At 36.9% G+C, this 20,000-nt stretch overlaps 1 protein-coding gene across 1 annotated transcript in view; it reads right to left on the minus strand.

Moving 5' to 3' along the window:
* Positions 1–20,000, minus strand: part of LOC145406461 (single-stranded DNA-binding protein 3-like) — a 349,906-nt gene that overhangs the window by 10,088 nt on the left and 319,818 nt on the right. The window contains exon 15 of the mRNA XM_080277616.1: positions 18,490–18,684. Within this exon, the coding sequence (XP_080133742.1) occupies positions 18,490–18,684 (195 nt within the window). The remainder of the gene's footprint in view (positions 1–18,489; positions 18,685–20,000) is intronic.

Raw genomic sequence — 20,000 nt, forward strand, 5'->3', positions numbered from 1 at the left:
GAGAAACTGTGGGAAATGGGTGTGTTTAGGTATTGGATTTCCAGATACAACTAGTGTGTTACGCTTTTGTCAGTCACTGACTGGCTTCTTCAACCCGACCCGACCCACGTGACCCATGTCCCATACCATCTGCCACAGCCTGCCTCAGTGTTCAGTGGATGGTCGCTGTGATGAGATGTTTATTTGCTTATTTCCTTGCCCCTCACTTCCTCTCAGAACTCTGAGCATGTGGATCCAAACTAACTTTAGTTATGCCTAAGCACCCTGAAAGTGCTAAGCACAGGTAAAGCATTTATTCTACATGAAAATGTAAAATTGTTGAATGAAGTGGTGTGTGGTGTGGGAGCTTATGTGCAAACGATCAGACAGATACAATGAGTTGGGTGTGTTTACGATGTGGATTGTTTTCTTTGTTGGAAAAACAAGTTATGATGAAGGAGCAGTAAAATTCATGTTTTCGCCTTTAGTGCAAAGAGTGTGAAAAAAAGGCTTTGTGCCCGATCTTTGTTATGACCTGACGGTCTTTGGTCGAGAAAATTTGGATCTTACGATATGTGAAGACATTACACGTTAACATAAATAGGTATGATAATTATGCGAGTTCAGTTCTTGTGAATCATACTGTCATACAAATTATACTGCTTGGCTGACTTGTTTATTATTCATGAGTACTGAATTCGTGTGTATCTGAGAAGTTAGAAATACGCAATAACTCCAAGCTGACGACTTCTTTATAGTTTTTTTTTTCCCCCCCCTTTATTGTTGATGACTGATGGCTTTCAAAAATGCTTTCACACTGCATTTTTTTCTTATAAGCGACAAAAGTGATTCCTGGTGAGATATGCACGATGCTGGGTGGCCATTATTCACGTGTTGATTAGGTCACAAGTTTTTGCTTGATTGGTAATGAGGACTTTCAAGAGGCTTAGTGGCAATCCTTCATGATTAAAACTTTTATGGGGAGTATTAGGGGGCAAAACTAATCGGTTTGGTTGGATCAAAATGCAGTATGAACTGATACGTCCAGTCGGTGAGATTGTATGTAAACGCACTGTCTTGGGTGTATTAAGGCAGACATATTTGTGATAATCTATCTTTAAATACATTTTTAATGAAAAATATGAGGCTCCTGGAACCTAACCCCCTATTTTACATGTAATTATATGTCATGTTTTAATGCGAAATTGATTTTGAACGAGGTTCTGAATAACCTATCTCATGTTGTTTAAAGACTCTACTGTATCATCATCACCATTATCATCTATATATATATATATATATATATATATTACTAACACTAATTCACATCACCTTTACTGCAATGTATTTATTACACATTATACATTATACAAAGAGCATGGGAAGCTGTCTTAATGCCCGCATTGCTTTGAAAATTGGCGGGACTGCATAAGCGGACACCCGTCTCTTCGCCCCTAGTGCTGTACTCTTGGACTGTATATGCTGACACCCGTCTCTTAAGGGTTAAGGAAGATGATACAATGATATGGAGAATAAATTAATGAGAGGTGACGAAGACACTGGATGCACCAGAAGGATACCAGAACACAAGTGTGGAATCAAACAAAGCACTGCATGACAGTGCAGTAATATAGATTAATTCCAACACTCACATACAGTGGTGAAATATGGGAACAAATGACTTCATAAGTACCTGTGGAGATATAGAGAGGACAGATGGAGAAAAAAAAAAAAAATAAGGAGCAAATGGACACTATATGCCTGACATAGAGTTCATGACAATGAGGTAGCTGGAAATTACTAAAGAATGCCAAGAATAAGGTAACTGGATAATGTAGGAGAGTATATGAGGAAGAATGGTGTTTTGTGGGAGAAAGGGTCACTATGGAGTGGGGACTACAATAAATGGAAATCCGTTACTCTAGGTCACCTCTCACAGAATGCTGCAATGGGCAGAAGATACTATGAGTTTCCAGTGGAATCATCCCATTCCCATTAAGAGTTAATTATTTTTCATTATTTCAAAGATTAGATACCACAATTACTTAGTGATTTTGTAACAAAAGAATTTATAATAATATGCATGAGAGGTTCTTAATGAACAGGGAGAGAAATACCTGGAGCTATTTTTGCAAATGGCATCCCTCACAAGTTGCTGGTTATTTGAAAGCAGTGATAAGAAACAGAGAAGTGAGCATGGAAGTGAAGAAGTTACTGCATGCCAGTACTATGATACCAACTCTAACATATTGACATGAAGCTTGGACCTTGCTGGAGGGACACAAATCAATAGTGAGAGCTGTGGAAATAAGTTATTTGAGAGAAGCATGTGGAGTCACATGGAGAGAAAGACTGACAAACAAGGAAGTGAAGGAGCGTTGTGGTGTGGATGTGGATGTGATAGGAAGCGTTACGAGAAACACACTGAGATGGTTTGGCCACGCGGAGAGGATGGAGAGCGAGAGACTGGCGAGGAGAGTGTATGTGAGTGAGGTGGAAGGGGGGAGGGGGAGGCCAAGGATGAGATGGAGGGATGGAGTGGAGAGGTATATGAGAGAAGGTGGTGTGAGCTGGGAGCAGGGAGGTGAAATGGTGGGGGACAGGGTGACATGGAGGCAATTTGTTTGTGGCCATCCCTTACGGGATTAGGACATCTGGCAATAGATAAATAGATCCCTCACAGAAGGTGACATCAGGTAGTATAGATGGACAAAAAGCTGGGCTCACGGATATACAATGATGAATGTGTACAATGAATGAATACTGGCAGAAGAGCGAAATCAAATGAACACTTATACATCGTAACTACTTGTTTGCGTTTTCACTGCTTTGGTTTGTCACAATATTTCACTTTATTATACACTTCTGTGCTGTTCTATATTAACCAACTGACTGCAAGATATATCAATTAGCTGTATGGACTGCCTTCATTAAGCCAAAAGTCCTTGTCAAAAACATCATTACCAAATGCAATACTGATTACGAATTCCATGCTGCTATTAGTTATATGCACAAATCTCATAATTACATCAGATATGTGACCTGTTTCAAACAACCCATAATATCTTCGGTAATATGACATGATACAGTCAACTGCTTCCAAGACATCAGTCTGAAATATTGCACTGTACTGAAAACATTTATCCATCCATCATCCAATCCTACATTGCCCCGTGAGGAACGTAGGAGCCCGGGCTAGGCAGTTGGTCCTGACATTTAAGATGAGTGACCAGCCTCACTCATCCCTGAGTGGAATCGCATGAGCAATCAACCCCAACCACCCATTGGATATAAACCTTCACTGGCTCAATCCGACTGGAGCGCAGTAATTACCCACTAAATCACCAGGCACCAAAATTTGGTTATATGGTTATCACCCAGTGTAGTAAATGGTTTCCTAGTGTACAGGAAAACATTTGGCTTGTCACTCAGTGTAGAGTCACCCACAGGCAGAAGGAAGAGGAAAGAATGAAGGAAAGAAAGACAGAAGAGGGAGTGTAAAGTCACCCGGAGGCAGAAGGACAGGGAAAGAATGAAGGAAAGAAAGACAGAAGAGGATGGAAGGAATGAAAGATGGAGGAGAGGAAAGGGCAGACATCCAAGAGCTGCACTACATCGAGTGAGTGGATGGTGAGCGCCCCTACCTACCACATAAGAGAAGATCTGTAATAAAACTCATAGCTAAAGAATAACTTCACAAAGGAAGGTTTTACTCAAATGAGTTATAGTCAAGCGTTTTACCCTCAACATCGCCCTAGCATCTCACATACCTGCAGAAGCATTTTTTCTGATAACAAAGTTGTAAATAACTCACAGCTAAAGAATAACTTCACAAAGGAAGGTTTTACTCAAACGAGTTATAGTCAAGCGTTTTACCCTCAACATCGCCCTAGCATCTCACATACCTGCAGAAGCATTTTTTCTGATAACAAAGTTGTAAATAACTCACAGCTAAAGAATAACTTCACAAAGGAAGGTTTTACTCAAATGAGTTATAGTCAAGCGTTTTACCCTCAACATCGCCCTAGCATCTCACATACCTGCAGAAGCATTTTTTCTGATAACAAAGTTGTAAATTAGTGCTGTAGAGATCAGTGTGAGGTCAGTCTATGAAGCAGGATCTTCACTGGATTTCACGACTAAGTCAGGGGAGGACTTAAATATGTTATCAGAACCCTATATACTTTACTAAAACCGTTTTCAACATCAATGAATGTAAGTGTAAAGATTATTTTCTTTTATCTAAAACTATTGGTAGGCACTAGCAAATAAGCTCATAAAATTCTGTCAAATATATTTTAGTGACTGATATATATATATCAATAATAAATAAAATCATATCTTGAGGTAAGCCAATGTGGTCACTGTTACAAACACCACACACACAATGCAAGACTCTCTGTAGGTATTATTAGCATCAGAAAGCTGTCACTCAATGATCTTAACCAGTTTAAAAACTGATCAGTTATTCATCCCGTGCAAGCTTACCTTCACGTGACATGATATGGCTGGCAGTTGTATTATCAATTGCCTGTTCAATTTCCTTTCACACAATTCAGACTCGATTACAATTCTGATATAGTGAATGACCTTCACAAAACTTAGCATCCACAGAATAGATTCCGGAGGATTAATTGGCAGTGCAATTCAGTGATCTCTGACGTACATGACAATGTCAAAACCTATTAACAGTAAGCTCTGTATCACACACTATACTGACTGAAGCCATATTCATAACTGTTTGTTCCAGATTATTAAATAATATTTTCATAATCATACTGATTCACCATTCAGTCTACTATAAAATTTTATGCAATGCAAAAACTCATGCTAAAATACCTCTCTGAAAACAAGGAGGATTTTAGAATTTGACATGATGTGACACTAACAACACTGTGGGATGAGCAAAACGTCACTCAGCATGCAGGTTCTACTCTAGTTAAAATCAGCAAAATACCAGAAAGCAATATGAATGACAATCTTCATCACTGTCTTCTATCATCCTATTAAAAAAATTGCAGCAATTACCTTGGCCAGCTGGGAGCCTATCAGTGCAATGAAAAGAATGGGGCTATGACTAAAGTCAAAACCTTGAATCTGAATTATTCTCTGTTTGAAAACTTTGCGCATTTCATCAAAAGTAACACCAACACAGCAAAATCATGTGCACATACTTCTGTGTGTTGCTTGTATAAATGTATGTAGTCCTACTCAGCCCCTGGCTTCAGTAGTAACGTGTTGTTCTAGGTGACTTTATATTAACCGATAAAGGCTCACTTGACACAGCTGATCATGCTTGGTTGATGCATGTTTGCCAAGAACACCTCAATTTATCTCATGCTGAGTGTATCACACTGTGCAGGGAGAAGCTTCCTACCACTGATAGTGTACCTCATGAATATTTTACTGGAGTGGAAACTGAGACATGAGTCAAGCAGAATTATCCCACCACCATGAAGTTGGAAAAGAAGAAAAAGACTGTTTTTGTAAGGACATTTTGAGAAAGAAGGAAAGATGTACACTGTATCAAGAATTACACTAGGCTATGAAGATAGGGCCTGATAAAACAGCAAAAGTAGTTTTAACAAACTGGGAGATAGAGCTCCAACAAATATTAGTCCTGTATGATGTGTGTCTGCGAGAGATTCCGTAGTACATGCCATAAATAAATATTAGTGAGGCAAAGTCAGACCCAAACAGCAAACTCAGCAGCAAATCCAATTACATCTTAATGTTTCCAAACTATCTGGATAATCTAAAACTACAGTTTGGGCTGCTTAATGAATTAAATCTGTGAACCTTATCACCAATTACATGAGGATATTTTTTCAGTTCTTTAAATACTCAAATCTGTCAAGCCTTATGATACACCAGTACACTACAATATGCTGAAAATTCTGAGATTTTAGACATAAGAAACACTAAGTAACAAGTAAATGGGAATTCTGATTTTTCTTGTTACTACATATCTTTAATTTTCTTTCACTTCTCAATTTTCAATATATATCTACATTCCAAAGGAAAAATGAATTATCCATATTTATGGGTGCTTTTTGCCCGTTCACTGAGAAAAGACACTGAAGTTGTGGAAGTACCTTGCTGACAAGATGGCGCTATGTCTTTATACACAGTATACAGTTCAAGTTAACCTGCACACTAAGGCCCTGTGCACTATCACTGAGGTCTGGCTCATTAAAAAAAAGTCAGATGTCATCAACTGAAACTAGGAACTGGACTGGCAAAGAAGAATACATAATTTCCATTCTGTATGACTTCCAAAGAAACAACTCTCCTCCTTATTCTCCATAACAGTATGAAATCTGAGACTGGGCATGTTCTTACTTCTGCACCTGCTGGGCTAAACAATGCAGAGTTCAATGTCTGATCTCCATTAGAAAAGAAACTATTGTGGGGTAGCTACAATAATTTTGCAAATAAAATATATTATGGGATTCTGAAACCAAAAAAGGTTTATTTACAATCCGGGGATGGAGGGAGTATTCTTCCACTGTTTCATCAAAATCGACCCAAATGTCTAGCAGGAAGGACAACAGTCCATTATTATATAGTTGAAACAATGATTAATTAAAACAAAATTTAAATGTACATTAAACAGACATCTATAGTACAGTATGTCAAAGCACTGTATGTGAAATTCCATATAATTAAACAGTACATTCAGTAAATATGAAGGTTTACCTCAGCTACTTTTCAACGAGGGCACCATAATATGTGGCTTGTTTAAATCCATCATTAATTTCAGTTTCCTATTAAAAGCAGGATGAAATTTTCTTAAATGTTTCCCTCATTCTGTGTTTAATTTTCCTCTTTTAGGACTATACTATGTGCTGGAGAGTGATGCCCTCCCATCAAGGCACCAACATAACTGGGCAGTCCACTGCTTGGTTATATAAATGTACCTCAAGTTCCCTATCCCCCAAAACAAAGATGGTGGACTGCAAGAGAACAGTAACTTCAGTCTGCAGCCCACCCAGTTCACATCCAGATGAATGTGGAATCACAACAAAAATGATATTGCAGTACACACTCCATTTATCACTGAGAGGCAGGGTTTGAATGATATAATATGGTATGCACAGTTCTAAGTCAATGCAAGTCATGTATTACTGCATACTGTATTCAGCCCAACAAAAAATTAAGCTCAGAATAATGTCAACAGGGAGACAAGATCAAAGAAAAATATCAATTTGTTTTATGATGCACCTTAGGACTATAACTGACTAGTTACACTGTACTACTAATTACTGTACAAACATTTTCCAATCATGAATTATGTTAAGTATTTATAAATAAAAATGTCTGAAAAATGTCTCGGCAATGTAACCATCCTATTACCCATGCAAACCAACCCCAATAAGTGTTACCAACAGCCTCTATGACTGCAGGTTAACTTCAACTGACAGTAGCAACTATGGTATCTGTAAATCAAAATTATGCTTGGTCTGCTATAAATAGACAAGAATATTTAAACTAACTTATCACCTGATCTAACTGTATACTTTTCACATTTATTATCAAAGCATAATATAACAGTGATCACTGAGTTGTGCATCTCATTCCTTTATACAGCTAATAATACTTCCACAAGTCAGAAATTTAGTCTCTGTAATAGGCATTAACAGCATTTAGTTACACTGTCTTTTTTGTGAAAGTAACAGAGGTACATCATTTTATCCTTACATATTACACAGCACATAACATTAAGTGCACTTAATAGCTTGTTAATGAAAACATCTTAGTGCATATGAATGAGTGTGCCATAAAAGCAAATAATACCACGAGGATCAAAAAGGTCCAGATGAACAATGGATTGAATACTCATGCATCTGTTAGAAAAATACATGTCCTTCAATCTCCTATATGAAGCACTTAAGTTACCAAAGGCTTTCAAACATTTTAAGGTTTACTAAAAATAATTTTTGTAATATTGTAGTGACATGTATAAAGTGATAAAACAGTGCACGATCTAAGAACACTAAAATGAATTTTAATCAACTTTATATACTTGGTAAATTTTTGACATCATTACTTAATCAAATATCCTCTAGATTTCTCTAACTTATGTAAAGTGACTTTAAAAGTATTATCATCAACTTGGAAAAGAGGAGTTACATCTCCAAAAGAAACAGCATGATTTACTATTATGCAAATGTAAACAGCTAATAGCCGAGACTTAAATCTCAGTTTTGATGTGCATGTCATATAATGTAGTACTGTAGCTCATATGAAGAATTTAAAGTAACATGTCTCACTATGGTATTACAATTACTTTCCTACACAGTCTTGAACACTATATAATACTGTGAACACAATGAAATTACTGTACTGTGGATGATGAGTGGTAACTGATTCTTGACTGAACAAAACAACTAGTGTATTTCAGAGTAAAGAAGTGTTACAAAAGTGCAGGAGAGTGTGGCAGATGAGTGCATGTAATGAAGAGAAAGTGAGGAATAAATATGTAGTACTGGGGTGTGTGGCTGCGTGTGAAGTGTTGTGTAGCTCAGAGTATTAAAGGTGACAAACACAGTACTGATAATTGACATATATGTATACTGTGTTTTCTTTTGAAAAATACAGTATGTACATTGTTTTTCATTTTGAGAGAAATGTACACTGTGTTTTTCTTCTGAGATATGTGTACATTGTGTTTTTGTCTGAGATACATGTACACTGTGTTTCTCAAATGTGATGTACTTCAAAACACTTGTGAGTACTGTGGGCTGTAAACACAGTGGGAGATATTATAAAGAATGCAGTCATGTGGATGTTCTAAAATGTATTGTACATGTAGTATGGCTAAGACACTAAGGTGGAGCATTAAGTTTTGAAAATATTGAAAAGAAATGGTGCACTGCACAGTTAGGTATTTCTGCTTTGTTCAGAGACTGAAGCAGTATTAGGTAGATGGGGTTAAGGTGGAAGTTGGAGTGATGTGGAACATAATGTACAATAGTATTTGTGTTCTGTAGTTGTTTGAATGGTGATGTACTGCAGCAATACAAAGTATGCTAATTTCAAATTGATGTGGCATAACATGAGGCATCAACACAGTTATGTTTTACAGTTAAATATGAAAATGAAAATAATGATGGTGGACTGCAGCAAAACTCATGAGGTAAGTACTGTACTCCTTAAAATAGTGCTCCAGTCCACCAAAGCTCTTTACTTGCAGTTTATGTGATTATACTGTTCCCTTATAAATTATAATACCACACCAAGAATATGTCTCATGTCTGCATCTGAAGTAGGTTTGTAATGTCAAGTGTCTCAGTAATGTATAAGGTAAATGCTTAGACATAAGTTTACAAAGATCATTAACAAACAAAAGAATCTGATACTCAAAAAGCCCTACACAATGTCTAAGCATAAATGGGTGCTAACTGCTGCCTTTGGTATAAAAATTATTTTTGGCTGCGACGTACCCATTAAAAATTTGTCTCATTTAAGCTGTCCAAACAACATATACTAATTACTGTTAAGTATACTGATGGCAGTGTTATTACATCTCAACATATTTCTAAAAATGGACAGATAAAAACCATATGACCAACATGAATCTGAAGTACAATTTCTGATAATTTTACTGGAAATGAGTTACTGTGCTTGGTGAAAATATGAGTCACAATCATTCATTAACTGACTACACATTAACTGACATACTGGCTCATAAACAAGAATATGGAACATTGATAGCAATGTATCAAATGCATTCCATAAACGGTAAGTCACTGACATTGTTCCCAATCAGCACCAAGTCATTTTTCATGTCTCAGCTTTTGTTTAGTAACTGCCAATCTTCATTTCAGACTTCAGTAACAATACTGATGTTCATTTAAAAATAGCTTACTTAGAGCAATACTGTACATCTTGGCAAGAATGATTTCCATTAATCTGAAAAACTCTTATGTTATGATACATAACTACAGGAAATAGGTCACAGCAAACACCCAACTATATCTTTCTGAAGTGTCCTCTCATAAAACTGCCCATTCTTCAATCTGTTTCAGTATAGTAAAATAAGTTTAGGAGTACAATCATACAGCATGGGAGGTGCACTATAACAATGAATATGATGTATTGTGGGATATGGTGTGGTGTATTGTGAAACTGTAGAATGAAGAAGAAGAATGGTATTTTACAGAATGGTCATCTGCAAAATATAGTACAGTGTTGGGTGGATTAATGGTTTGAATAATAAAGCATAACACGGAGAATGTGATAAAGAGGGTGGAGTGTTGTCTGAATATGATACGGTGCAAAGACAATGTGGGGCATGAAGTGCGTGACATGGGTACGAAGTGTGTGACAGAGTGGTGTGTTAGTATACAATGCAGTGATGTATAAAGTGCATGGGCCACAGTGATGTAGGATAGTTAGGAAAAGCCATTAAATATATGGTGTAATGATCTGCAGAGTGTGTGGTGTAGTCATGTGTGAAGCGTGTAGCTAACTGTGAAGTGTATGACAGTGATTTAAAGGGTGTGTTGTGTAGTGATGTTGGGAGTGTCTGGTATAATGATATGTGGAGTGTGTGAGGTTGTGATGTGGTGATTTATAGTGTAAGTGGTGTGGTGATGGTTGGAGTGCAAATTCTGATATAAGAATTTGTAATGCATGTGGTGTAGTGATATATAAGGTGTGTGGTACACTATGTGCAGAACATGTAGTATGGTGATATGATGTGTGGAAAGATGGAAAGAGTGGTGAAGTTATGTGTGGAAAGTGTGGTGTAGTGATATGAAGCTTATACTGCAGAAGGAGTACCAATCTGTCATAAGTAGACTGATACACTGTACTATATTATGCTAAGTACTGTACAGAGCTTCATATCATACAGTGCGGTGTATTGAAATATGTTGTGAAGTATGTCAGGTGTAAAATACAAGTGCAGTACCGCAAAGAACTTTCCATTAATGAATAGGGTGAAATGTCATATGAAAAAAGTGAATGCAAGAAGAAAGGATAATGTGATATGTTGTAATGTGGTGTGTTTGAATATATGGAGAAATGGATAGTTTGTAGTGAGTTGCTGTGGCACAATTATCATATTGTGTAGTGCAAAGAATCAGAAAATATTGTGTGTATGTGTGTGTGTGTGTGTGTGTGTGTCATCAAATGGTAGTATGAAATTATAAACCATGTAGGATATAGTGTGGTTGTGCACAGTTAAAGGATGTAAGATGTGGTGTGGTATCCAACTGTGTAGCCTGTGGTGTGGTAGTGCACAGTATTAGAGAGTGCAGAATGTGTAGTGTGGTGTGGTAGTGCGGAGTTAGAGAGTGTGGGGAGAGGACAGGGCCCACACCGGACACAGGTAGTACAGCCATCAGCAGCCGGGTAGTGGCGGCCGGACTCACTCACGATACTCACAAGTCGCACTCTAAACTTGGTCCTCACGCAACCATTGTCACGCCTGCTTTCAAATGATGCCTAAGGTGCTTTCACGGCTGTTTAAGTCCTAATAAAATTGAAGAGAGTCAAGATGGGGCCGCGATGAAGCGGTGAGAACGTCAACACGAGGCTGTGTTCTCATCGCTAAGGTTAATTAACATCATCAGAGTAGCCTGAAACCTGTATCAAATCTGAGAGTAGTGAAGAAAAGTTTCTGCCAATAAAATCAATAAAAAATTAAGGGCAGAACTAAATAAAAAGAATTATGAAGCTACTTGTAAATAAACAAGGGTAATCAAATGTAAACTTTGCAACAAGAAACATATACACAGCTTCTAATGAGGGGAAGTGCAGAGGGCAGTTGTGCTGGGACTGACAAGAGGTCTGGCTGGGAACACAAATTCTAATTTTTGTATAAAGAGCATAAAAATAAAGACAGAATAATAATTAGTACTGTACATCAATTTAGAAATGAATTCAAGATATCACACAGATAAGACATCCTTCCTATGACATGTTCTTTCCTGGTAAGGGTGACCTGACCTTAACAATATTTCTTTTGAACTCAATGTTTTAATGTCACTGAAAGTCTGAATAACACAGGGTATATAACAGAAATGCAAAAATTTTGTTTTAACAAATTTACTAGCAGAAAAGCAGCTATAAAAAATTATCATATTACACATTCTGTATTTAAAAATATGCTGTTTTCCCTAACCTTGAATCTGTACAGTATAATACCAAATGATATGCTGAAGATGAAAACTGCTTTAATAGCCATTTGAGCACCTGACACAAAACTGTGAATCTGATTAAAACCATGACACTCAACTGGTAAGTTTCTTTCCTGCACAGGAATGCAAGGAATTATTTTCATAAGGTTTTATTAAGAGTAAACTGAATAACATATTTGTACACAGTTATTTTAAAACAAACAAAGGCTGTATTCCACATTTATCTCACAAATAAATTAACATTACAGTATATTCACTACTTCACAGCCAAAGACAGATCGATTAAAACTTTTTAACTATTTCATTCAAACAGGTCTTCACACTGTGATGATGACAATATAGTCAACAACAGTTTTATTTTTAAATTAAATACCTACGTCACATGTTTTAGGAGCGATTTAAGCACACAGCTGATAAAGTTTTAATATATACTTATACCTAATCCATCTTAAGTTTTACTACATGAGTATTAAAAACCAGCATTGTTTCAGAGATGTTATCATGAAGCAAATTCATTTATTAAAAAAAACACAATCAGCTCACCAAGTAGTAATTATGGTGTTAAAATTAAGCAGGGAAGAGAGATACCAGCTTGAAGCTTCTGTAATCTCTTACACATAATGCTAAGACAGATCATTAAGAACTTTTTAATGATGTGCTAGACACGTGTCATAACACACATTATTAAAAAACTGGGAACAAACAATGACAAATGACATTTACGTGCCACAACTTTAATAATACCATTTTGAAGACAGCATCTCCCTGTCAGTGGAATTTTCTAAATCGTAAAATTTTTAAATTCTTATAAACTTGCTGACAAAGCAGTTACTGGTGCTGTATGATAGAATGCAAAATACTTGTGTATAATTGGTCACAGATTAAAGCCAAGTATAAAGCACTTAGATTTATCTAAACATCGTAATATCCAGAATGTTCAGTAGCAAAAATTTCCATTTCTTCCTATTTCCAAGCTTTGTTGTATTACAACTTGCTCCTAGTTTACTGATTTACAGCAAAATCTTAAAACAATTCAATAATATCTGTTTATCTTATAACTCAGAACTGGTAGACTTTTAATTGAAAAATGTAATTAAAACACGAACTATTAAATAAATTATCTGTAAGACCTTGAGACAACAAATGCTGAGGTGAATATTTTGCAAGAAGTTTTCTTATTCTGAACTTTTCAGTGATAGGTACGAGTGAACCCAGTTAGATTTAAAGGTAGCCTCCAGAGTAAAGTAATCTACCATAAAGAATCATCATAGGTATATGAAATGTTTACAAATGTCACAAGTCAATCCATAACACCATAGAGAGAGAAAGAGAGGAGTTTGTCACTGCTAAAATAGTGTTTAGATTAACTGCTACTGATAATGATGACACAGCATATCTTGACTTCAAGAAAAATATTAAATATAATTAACAATGAAATCCATGAAGAAGATGTTAATTACATATTGACAGGATAAGTTCGTATCTCCCAGGAAATCTGTTCTGATGAGGTAAGTTAGGTGTAACAGAGTAAGCAGAAAGCAAAGTAACTATAATACCAAAAGATGATCTATTAGCCAAGACATATTTAATTTGTTGCCTAGCATTCTTATTCTCAATCTTAAGGAAGTAAATACGTTAACATTTAGCTACTTGACGTTAAGAGACCATATCTGATGTGCGGGGTCACATCCATCCATCATCCCATTCTACACTGCCCCACGAGGAGCATAGGAGCCCGGGGCTAGGCAAGTTGGTTCTGAATTTTAAGATGCAAGTGACCAGCCTCAATCATCCGAGTGGCAATACGTGAGCAATAAACCCCAACCATCCCTTAGATGTAAACCTTCACCGGCACAATCAAATTGGAGCGCTGTAATTACCCACTAAACCACCAGGTGCCATTATTTGGTTATATGGTTATCACCCAGTGTAGTAAATGGTTTCCTGGTGTACAGGAAACCATTTGGCTTGTCACTCAGTGTAGAGTCACCCACAGCAAGAAGGAAGAGGAAAGAATGAAGGAAAGAAAGACAGAAAAGGGAGCGTTAAGTCACCCGTAGACAGAAGGACGAAGAAAGAATGAAGGGAAGAGAAGACATAAGAGGATGAAAGAAAAGAAGAATGGAGGAGAGGAAAGGGCAGACACCCGAGAGCAGCACTACATCGAGTGAGTGGATGGTGAGGGTCGCAATGAGAAAAATGTGACTGGAAATGCTAGGTGTTGCCAGATAACAATACCAAAAAAAAATAAATGTGTTCGAGATGAGAAAATAGTCCAAAGGCTTGACCACATGTGAGAGACAATGGAGCATGAATGAACTGTATTAGCTGTACTAATGATATGAAAAGAGCCAAGGGTTATGAAGAAGGGATATCCATCCATTCATCCATCCATCATCCAATCCTACATTGCCCCATGAGGAGCATAGGAACCAAGGGCTAGGCAGTTGGTCCTGACATTTAAGATGAGAGTGATCAACCTCACTCATCCCTGAGTGGCATTATGTGAGCAATAAACCCCAACCACCCCTTGGATATAAACCTTCACCGGCTCAATCCGATTGGAGCACAATAATTACCCACTAAACCACCAGGCGCCAAAATTTGGTTATATGGTTACCACCCAGCGTAGTAAATGGTTTCCTGGTGTCACTCAGTGTAGAGTCACCCAAAGGCAGAAGGAAGAGGAAAGAATTGAGGAATGAAAGAAAGAAGAGGGAGTGTAAAGTCACCTATAGGCAGAAGGATGTGGAAAGAATGAAGGAAAGAAAGATAGATGAAGATGAAAAGAAAGAAGGATGGAGGAGAGGACAGGGCAGACACCCAAAAGCAGCACTACATTGAGTGAGTGGATGGTCAATTACAGGAATTTTTTGTGACAAAACAGAGCTTTATGATAAAAAGCTAGACACACTTCTACACAGTAAGTCAGCCACTCTTCCAAACAAAAGGCTTCTGAAAACAAGACAAAGTAGTGTACTTGGGGAAAGAAATATCATCAGTTTTGCACCAGAATGAAACCAATGTGGACTAGATCACACAAATTTTTCTCCATGTCTGTGCAATGGCTTAACAATATTTGAAATGAATAAACAAATGAGCAAATGAATGGTTGTGTTCTGCTTGCACATACCTTGCAAATGCAGGAAGCCCTATCAGACATATTCAAGTTATGCTTTACAAGTCATGACAGACAAATGATCCATAGATTCAAAGGGCACCACCTCTATCGTAAAAGAAGTGACTAACCCACTTTCAATGCTAACCATTCAGCTACAAGTGTGAAAAATGTGGAAGACTTTGAATTGTTGGGTGAGAAGGAAGTGTGGAAATATGTTCAGTTAGAGTGGCAGCTGTTATGAATATGTATTGTATATATCATCATGGGAAACTTGTTATAGGAAAAACTTGTAAGGCCATAATACTACACCCACTTAAATGTCCATCCCAGGTAGGATCAAGCTCTGATTCAACCACATAAAACTCCAGCACATCCTGGTGATGGGTTGAATATGCACGACTCTGATATCCTTGAGGCATTTTTCCCTTTTTTATCATTAGAATAAATATTACAAGAATATATTTTAAAGTGCTTGTGTATGCATGTGTAAGTGTATACATTATGCAATGTCTGTTTTAAGCATCATCTATAGCACAGCTAATTCTGCCAACTTAACATTAGTAAGAGTACTTAAATCACCATGGAATCAAATATACAATCCCCAAAACCAAGCACCTGCTATTTATATAAATGAAGTTGCATTATTCAAATTCAAAACTTAATAAAGAAAAGTTATATCTTTTGTTCACTCCATATATCAAATGCTGAAGTCCCAATTAATGACACTTCTAAAAGTAACATGGCGGGAGTACAAACTGTAATAATGCAGTGGTGTCACACTGCCATTTCAATTTTATCATCATCATCATAATCAAATCCTGTGTTGCCCCAGGAGGAACGTGGGAGCCCAGGGCTATGCAGTCGGTCCTGACATTTATGATGAGAGTGACCAGCCTCACTCATCCCTGAGTGGCATTATGTGAGCTATAAACCCCAACCACCCATTGGATAAATATCTACACAGGCTCAATCCAAATGAAATGCCTTAATTACCCACTAAAGCACCTGGCACCACAATTTGGCTACATGGTTACCACCCAGTGCAATAAATGGTTTCTTGGCATACAGGAAACCATTTGGCTTATCACTCAGTGTAGAGTTACCTGTATATAGAAAAAGGAGAAAGAAAGAAAGACAGAAGATGAAGGAAGGAAAGAGGGAAGAAAGAGAGGAAAGGGCAGTCATCCGAGGGCAGCACTACATCGAGTGTGTGGATGGTGAGAGCCCCCACCTACATTTCCAATTAAGGAAGATGGCACTGTGCCATCACTGTCAATAAAAACATATCAGCTGGCAGAAGCAGAGACATCAAACTATAGTAACTCCTCACTTATCACTGAATCAAGAGACATTCCAATACATTAAAAGACTTTATCTTGCAAGGACCTCCCATTAAAAGCTTTTTTTTTTTTTTTTTTTTTTTTTTAAATGAAAAACCAGTATATCCAACGAAGAACAAGCTGAATCAACTTACACTAGCTTTTATTTAAACTTAATTATTTTTCATCATTTATAATCTGTTAATGTACCAATATATTTTAGATATCCAAGTCCGGGTATTAGTATACCTCACCACAATGTATGAATAGTATAAATTACCCTTCAGTTTTGCTCAAATATCTGACAAACATTTCAGGCTGGAATATTTTCCATCCTAATGATATTTCTGGCCAGTTCTACGATTTAGGGCTACAACTGCCACGTTAAATAAGGAAAGACTGTAAACAGACGAAGAAACATTACCACTTGAGGCTACCCGTGAGGTGTGCAAATGGAAAATCACCAATATGTGAACCTGCAATTTTTTTTTTTCTACTTCAGTAGCTTTAGAGTATTTTCAGGGCACATTCTTTCAACTTCCTATACCACATTCTCACTTAAATGACTTTAATGACCAACTAAATGAAATCTTCACTACCTTAGAAATATTTCTGATATTTCTTACAAACATAAAATGCCTATGAAAAGAATTTCTGATTATCAACACTTGTTAAGGACAGAAAACATCACACGAGAAATGTTAATAGAGTTAATGTACAAGTGTGAGAACTAACACTAACATTAGAGCAAGATTATAAGCAACACTAATTCACATGTGCCAGAGTATGTATTAAAATTAAGGCTTAGAAAGATTTACTCTGATGATAAAATTCTTGTACAATTAGCTTTATAATGCTAATGTACATGAAGCAGTCAAGAGCTAGTTTGGATGAACATTAACTATGGCATCCCATCAGCCTCAAAGATTTCCTTTAAAAATACAAATTTACTTTACATTATTTCAGCAGAGGGCATCAATAATTCCTGTGCACATGATTAACGAGCAATACTCACAGGAAGTAAACATATTCCTTTGCTTTCTTGACACTGTTAATACTGTAGAAACATTGTTAACATGAGTTAATTCTGCATCAGTATATCTTTACAGTACATCAATTCCAAAGTAAATCTAATGGCACTGCTGTACTGTTGATACTCATTCGAGCAGAAATTAAAAATCTCCTTAATACAGAAAAAATTATAAGTCACAGAGATCAAATGATAACCAGTATGAAAGATACATTCATACTATGTTCAAATAACTCTTTATAAAAGGTCACTTTCTATCTAAAAAATTTGATAACTAAATCAATAATAAATAAAAATCATGATAATTCATTTTAAAATATAGCTATGGAAAAGTGATGTTTATAAACCCATTAAATGCAATGAGGGGGAAAAAAAAAAAAAAAAGGCAAAGACAATAGAGATCCATTAACAAGAGGTCAGCTGGTCACACAGGAAAGAACATGCACTTCAAAGCCACTCTGTTATCTCTCAGCTACAACCACAAATTAAATGTAAGGCATTTTGTACTGATTACTTTACTTTGATATTCCTCTGCACATCCCTGACTAAACTATGGGACTAGTAACTCACTCAAGTTAAAACAAACAAGGGAAGATGCTACTTAATGCACAGTCTTTGAAAAATCTTAACCTTCGTTATTTTCATACATGTGAATATATGCAAACATTAAAAATCTGAAACTGATCATCACAACCAATGACAAAGAGATAGAGAAGTTAAAAAAGAAAAAGCAGCATTTGTTTTCGACTACCAGGTATTCAATGGATAGTATATATGGGGTAAATCGTCAACAAAGCTGTAGCGAGGAATGATGTGCACATGGTAGCATCTGGGCTCTACACCTCACAGAAGCATGGGGGTGGACAGAGTTGGCGCGGCACTGCCACTTACACTCTCTGGCGGGCCCCCGAAGCCTCCAAGGTTGTACTCCCCTATACCGCCCCCATCGTCCCGCGGTGTCCCAGGGCCATTGGCAGGGGAATTCTTCATCCCATCAAGCCCATCTCCATTCATGACTGGGCCCATGGTGTTTGGTCCCATTGGTCCACCCATGGGACCATCTGGACCACTGCCCAGGGGAAAGTCCTGCACAAGTACATCATTTATCTATCAGGAGACATAAGTACTCATAAGCATGAAATTATTATTACATATATTAAAAATAAAAGTGAGATTATGGCATCTGGCTATAGATAGATAGAGAAAAAAAATGCTACCTAAAGGCATGTATTTACAAGTATTGAGGAGCATGACTGAAAGACAGTAAGAAGAAGAAGTAGAACAGAAAAAAAGCTGCCTAAAAACAATGTGAGACCAACTTTCAACTGTACAGTACTTAAATTCTTTGTTTGCGATGGTGAATACGTGAAGTATTTATAGTCCAGATTTCCACAGTGGGAGCTCTGAGCCGAAATTCTGGAGATGCATGTGATATTTAATACTGTGGAGCAAAAAGAAGGGTTGTTGTATACTGTAGCTATTATAACTCTTCCTACTTTCTGCAAACTAACAATAATGCAACTAATCAATCCCATCCTTCTCCAAAATGTAACTTAGAAAACAATGTTTCATTCACTTCCAGCATCATACTGAATACATGTCATTAGAAAACTTTAAATTGCAAATGAGATAGGTTCTCACAACACACTAACATAATTTTAATTTCTTACTTCAGAAGATATTACTAGTAAAGCACAATGAAAATTATGACGTACAAAGTAACTCTCAACAGGATACTGAGCATAAAAATACATTCTGCACTACTATACCCTTTACCACTTCATGAATAAGATACATAACTGATGACAGATCATATTAATACCAATGAAACTTTAATTTTTGCAGTGATAATTGAAAGGAACTATTTAACCCGTCACGTCCCAAGGTTTTCCGCACCTCCGACATCCCCCAGTCCCGAGGTATTTTCGAAAAAATTTTTGGGGGCGAAAACCTTCGATTTTGGTGAGAAACATTGAAAATTCATAGAGAAATCGCTCACCTGAGGTTTAAAATACACAATCCAGGTAGGAGTTCCTCCTTACCTGACTGGGTTTTCTAACATGCTGGCACCAAAGAAAACGAGTTCTATGGGAGGGTAACTATTTCATCCACTCATAAATGGTATTTATTTATTTACTTGGTACGAATGTATGTGTAGTATGAGAGTATATTGGTTTTCAAGCAGTAATAAAGGCATTATAAGCATTGTTTCACTCACTAACTAATCACCATACCTGACCTTTTTTTGCCACATTACCTGATCATTATTTCTGGCTGTTTCTTCTTCTAATACTATGTAAACATTGTCCTCCACATTGTCATCGATTGGGGAATCACTCTGGCCCTGAATATCTTTACTAGCCAGGTCACTGGTAACAGGTCCTTTACCAAGACAATGGCAT

The sequence above is a fragment of the Coenobita brevimanus genome, chromosome 70, assembly GCF_032717465.1.
Source record: "Coenobita brevimanus isolate Jiangsu-jjx chromosome 70, ASM3271746v2, whole genome shotgun sequence".
NCBI lineage: Eukaryota > Metazoa > Arthropoda > Malacostraca > Decapoda > Coenobitidae > Coenobita > Coenobita brevimanus.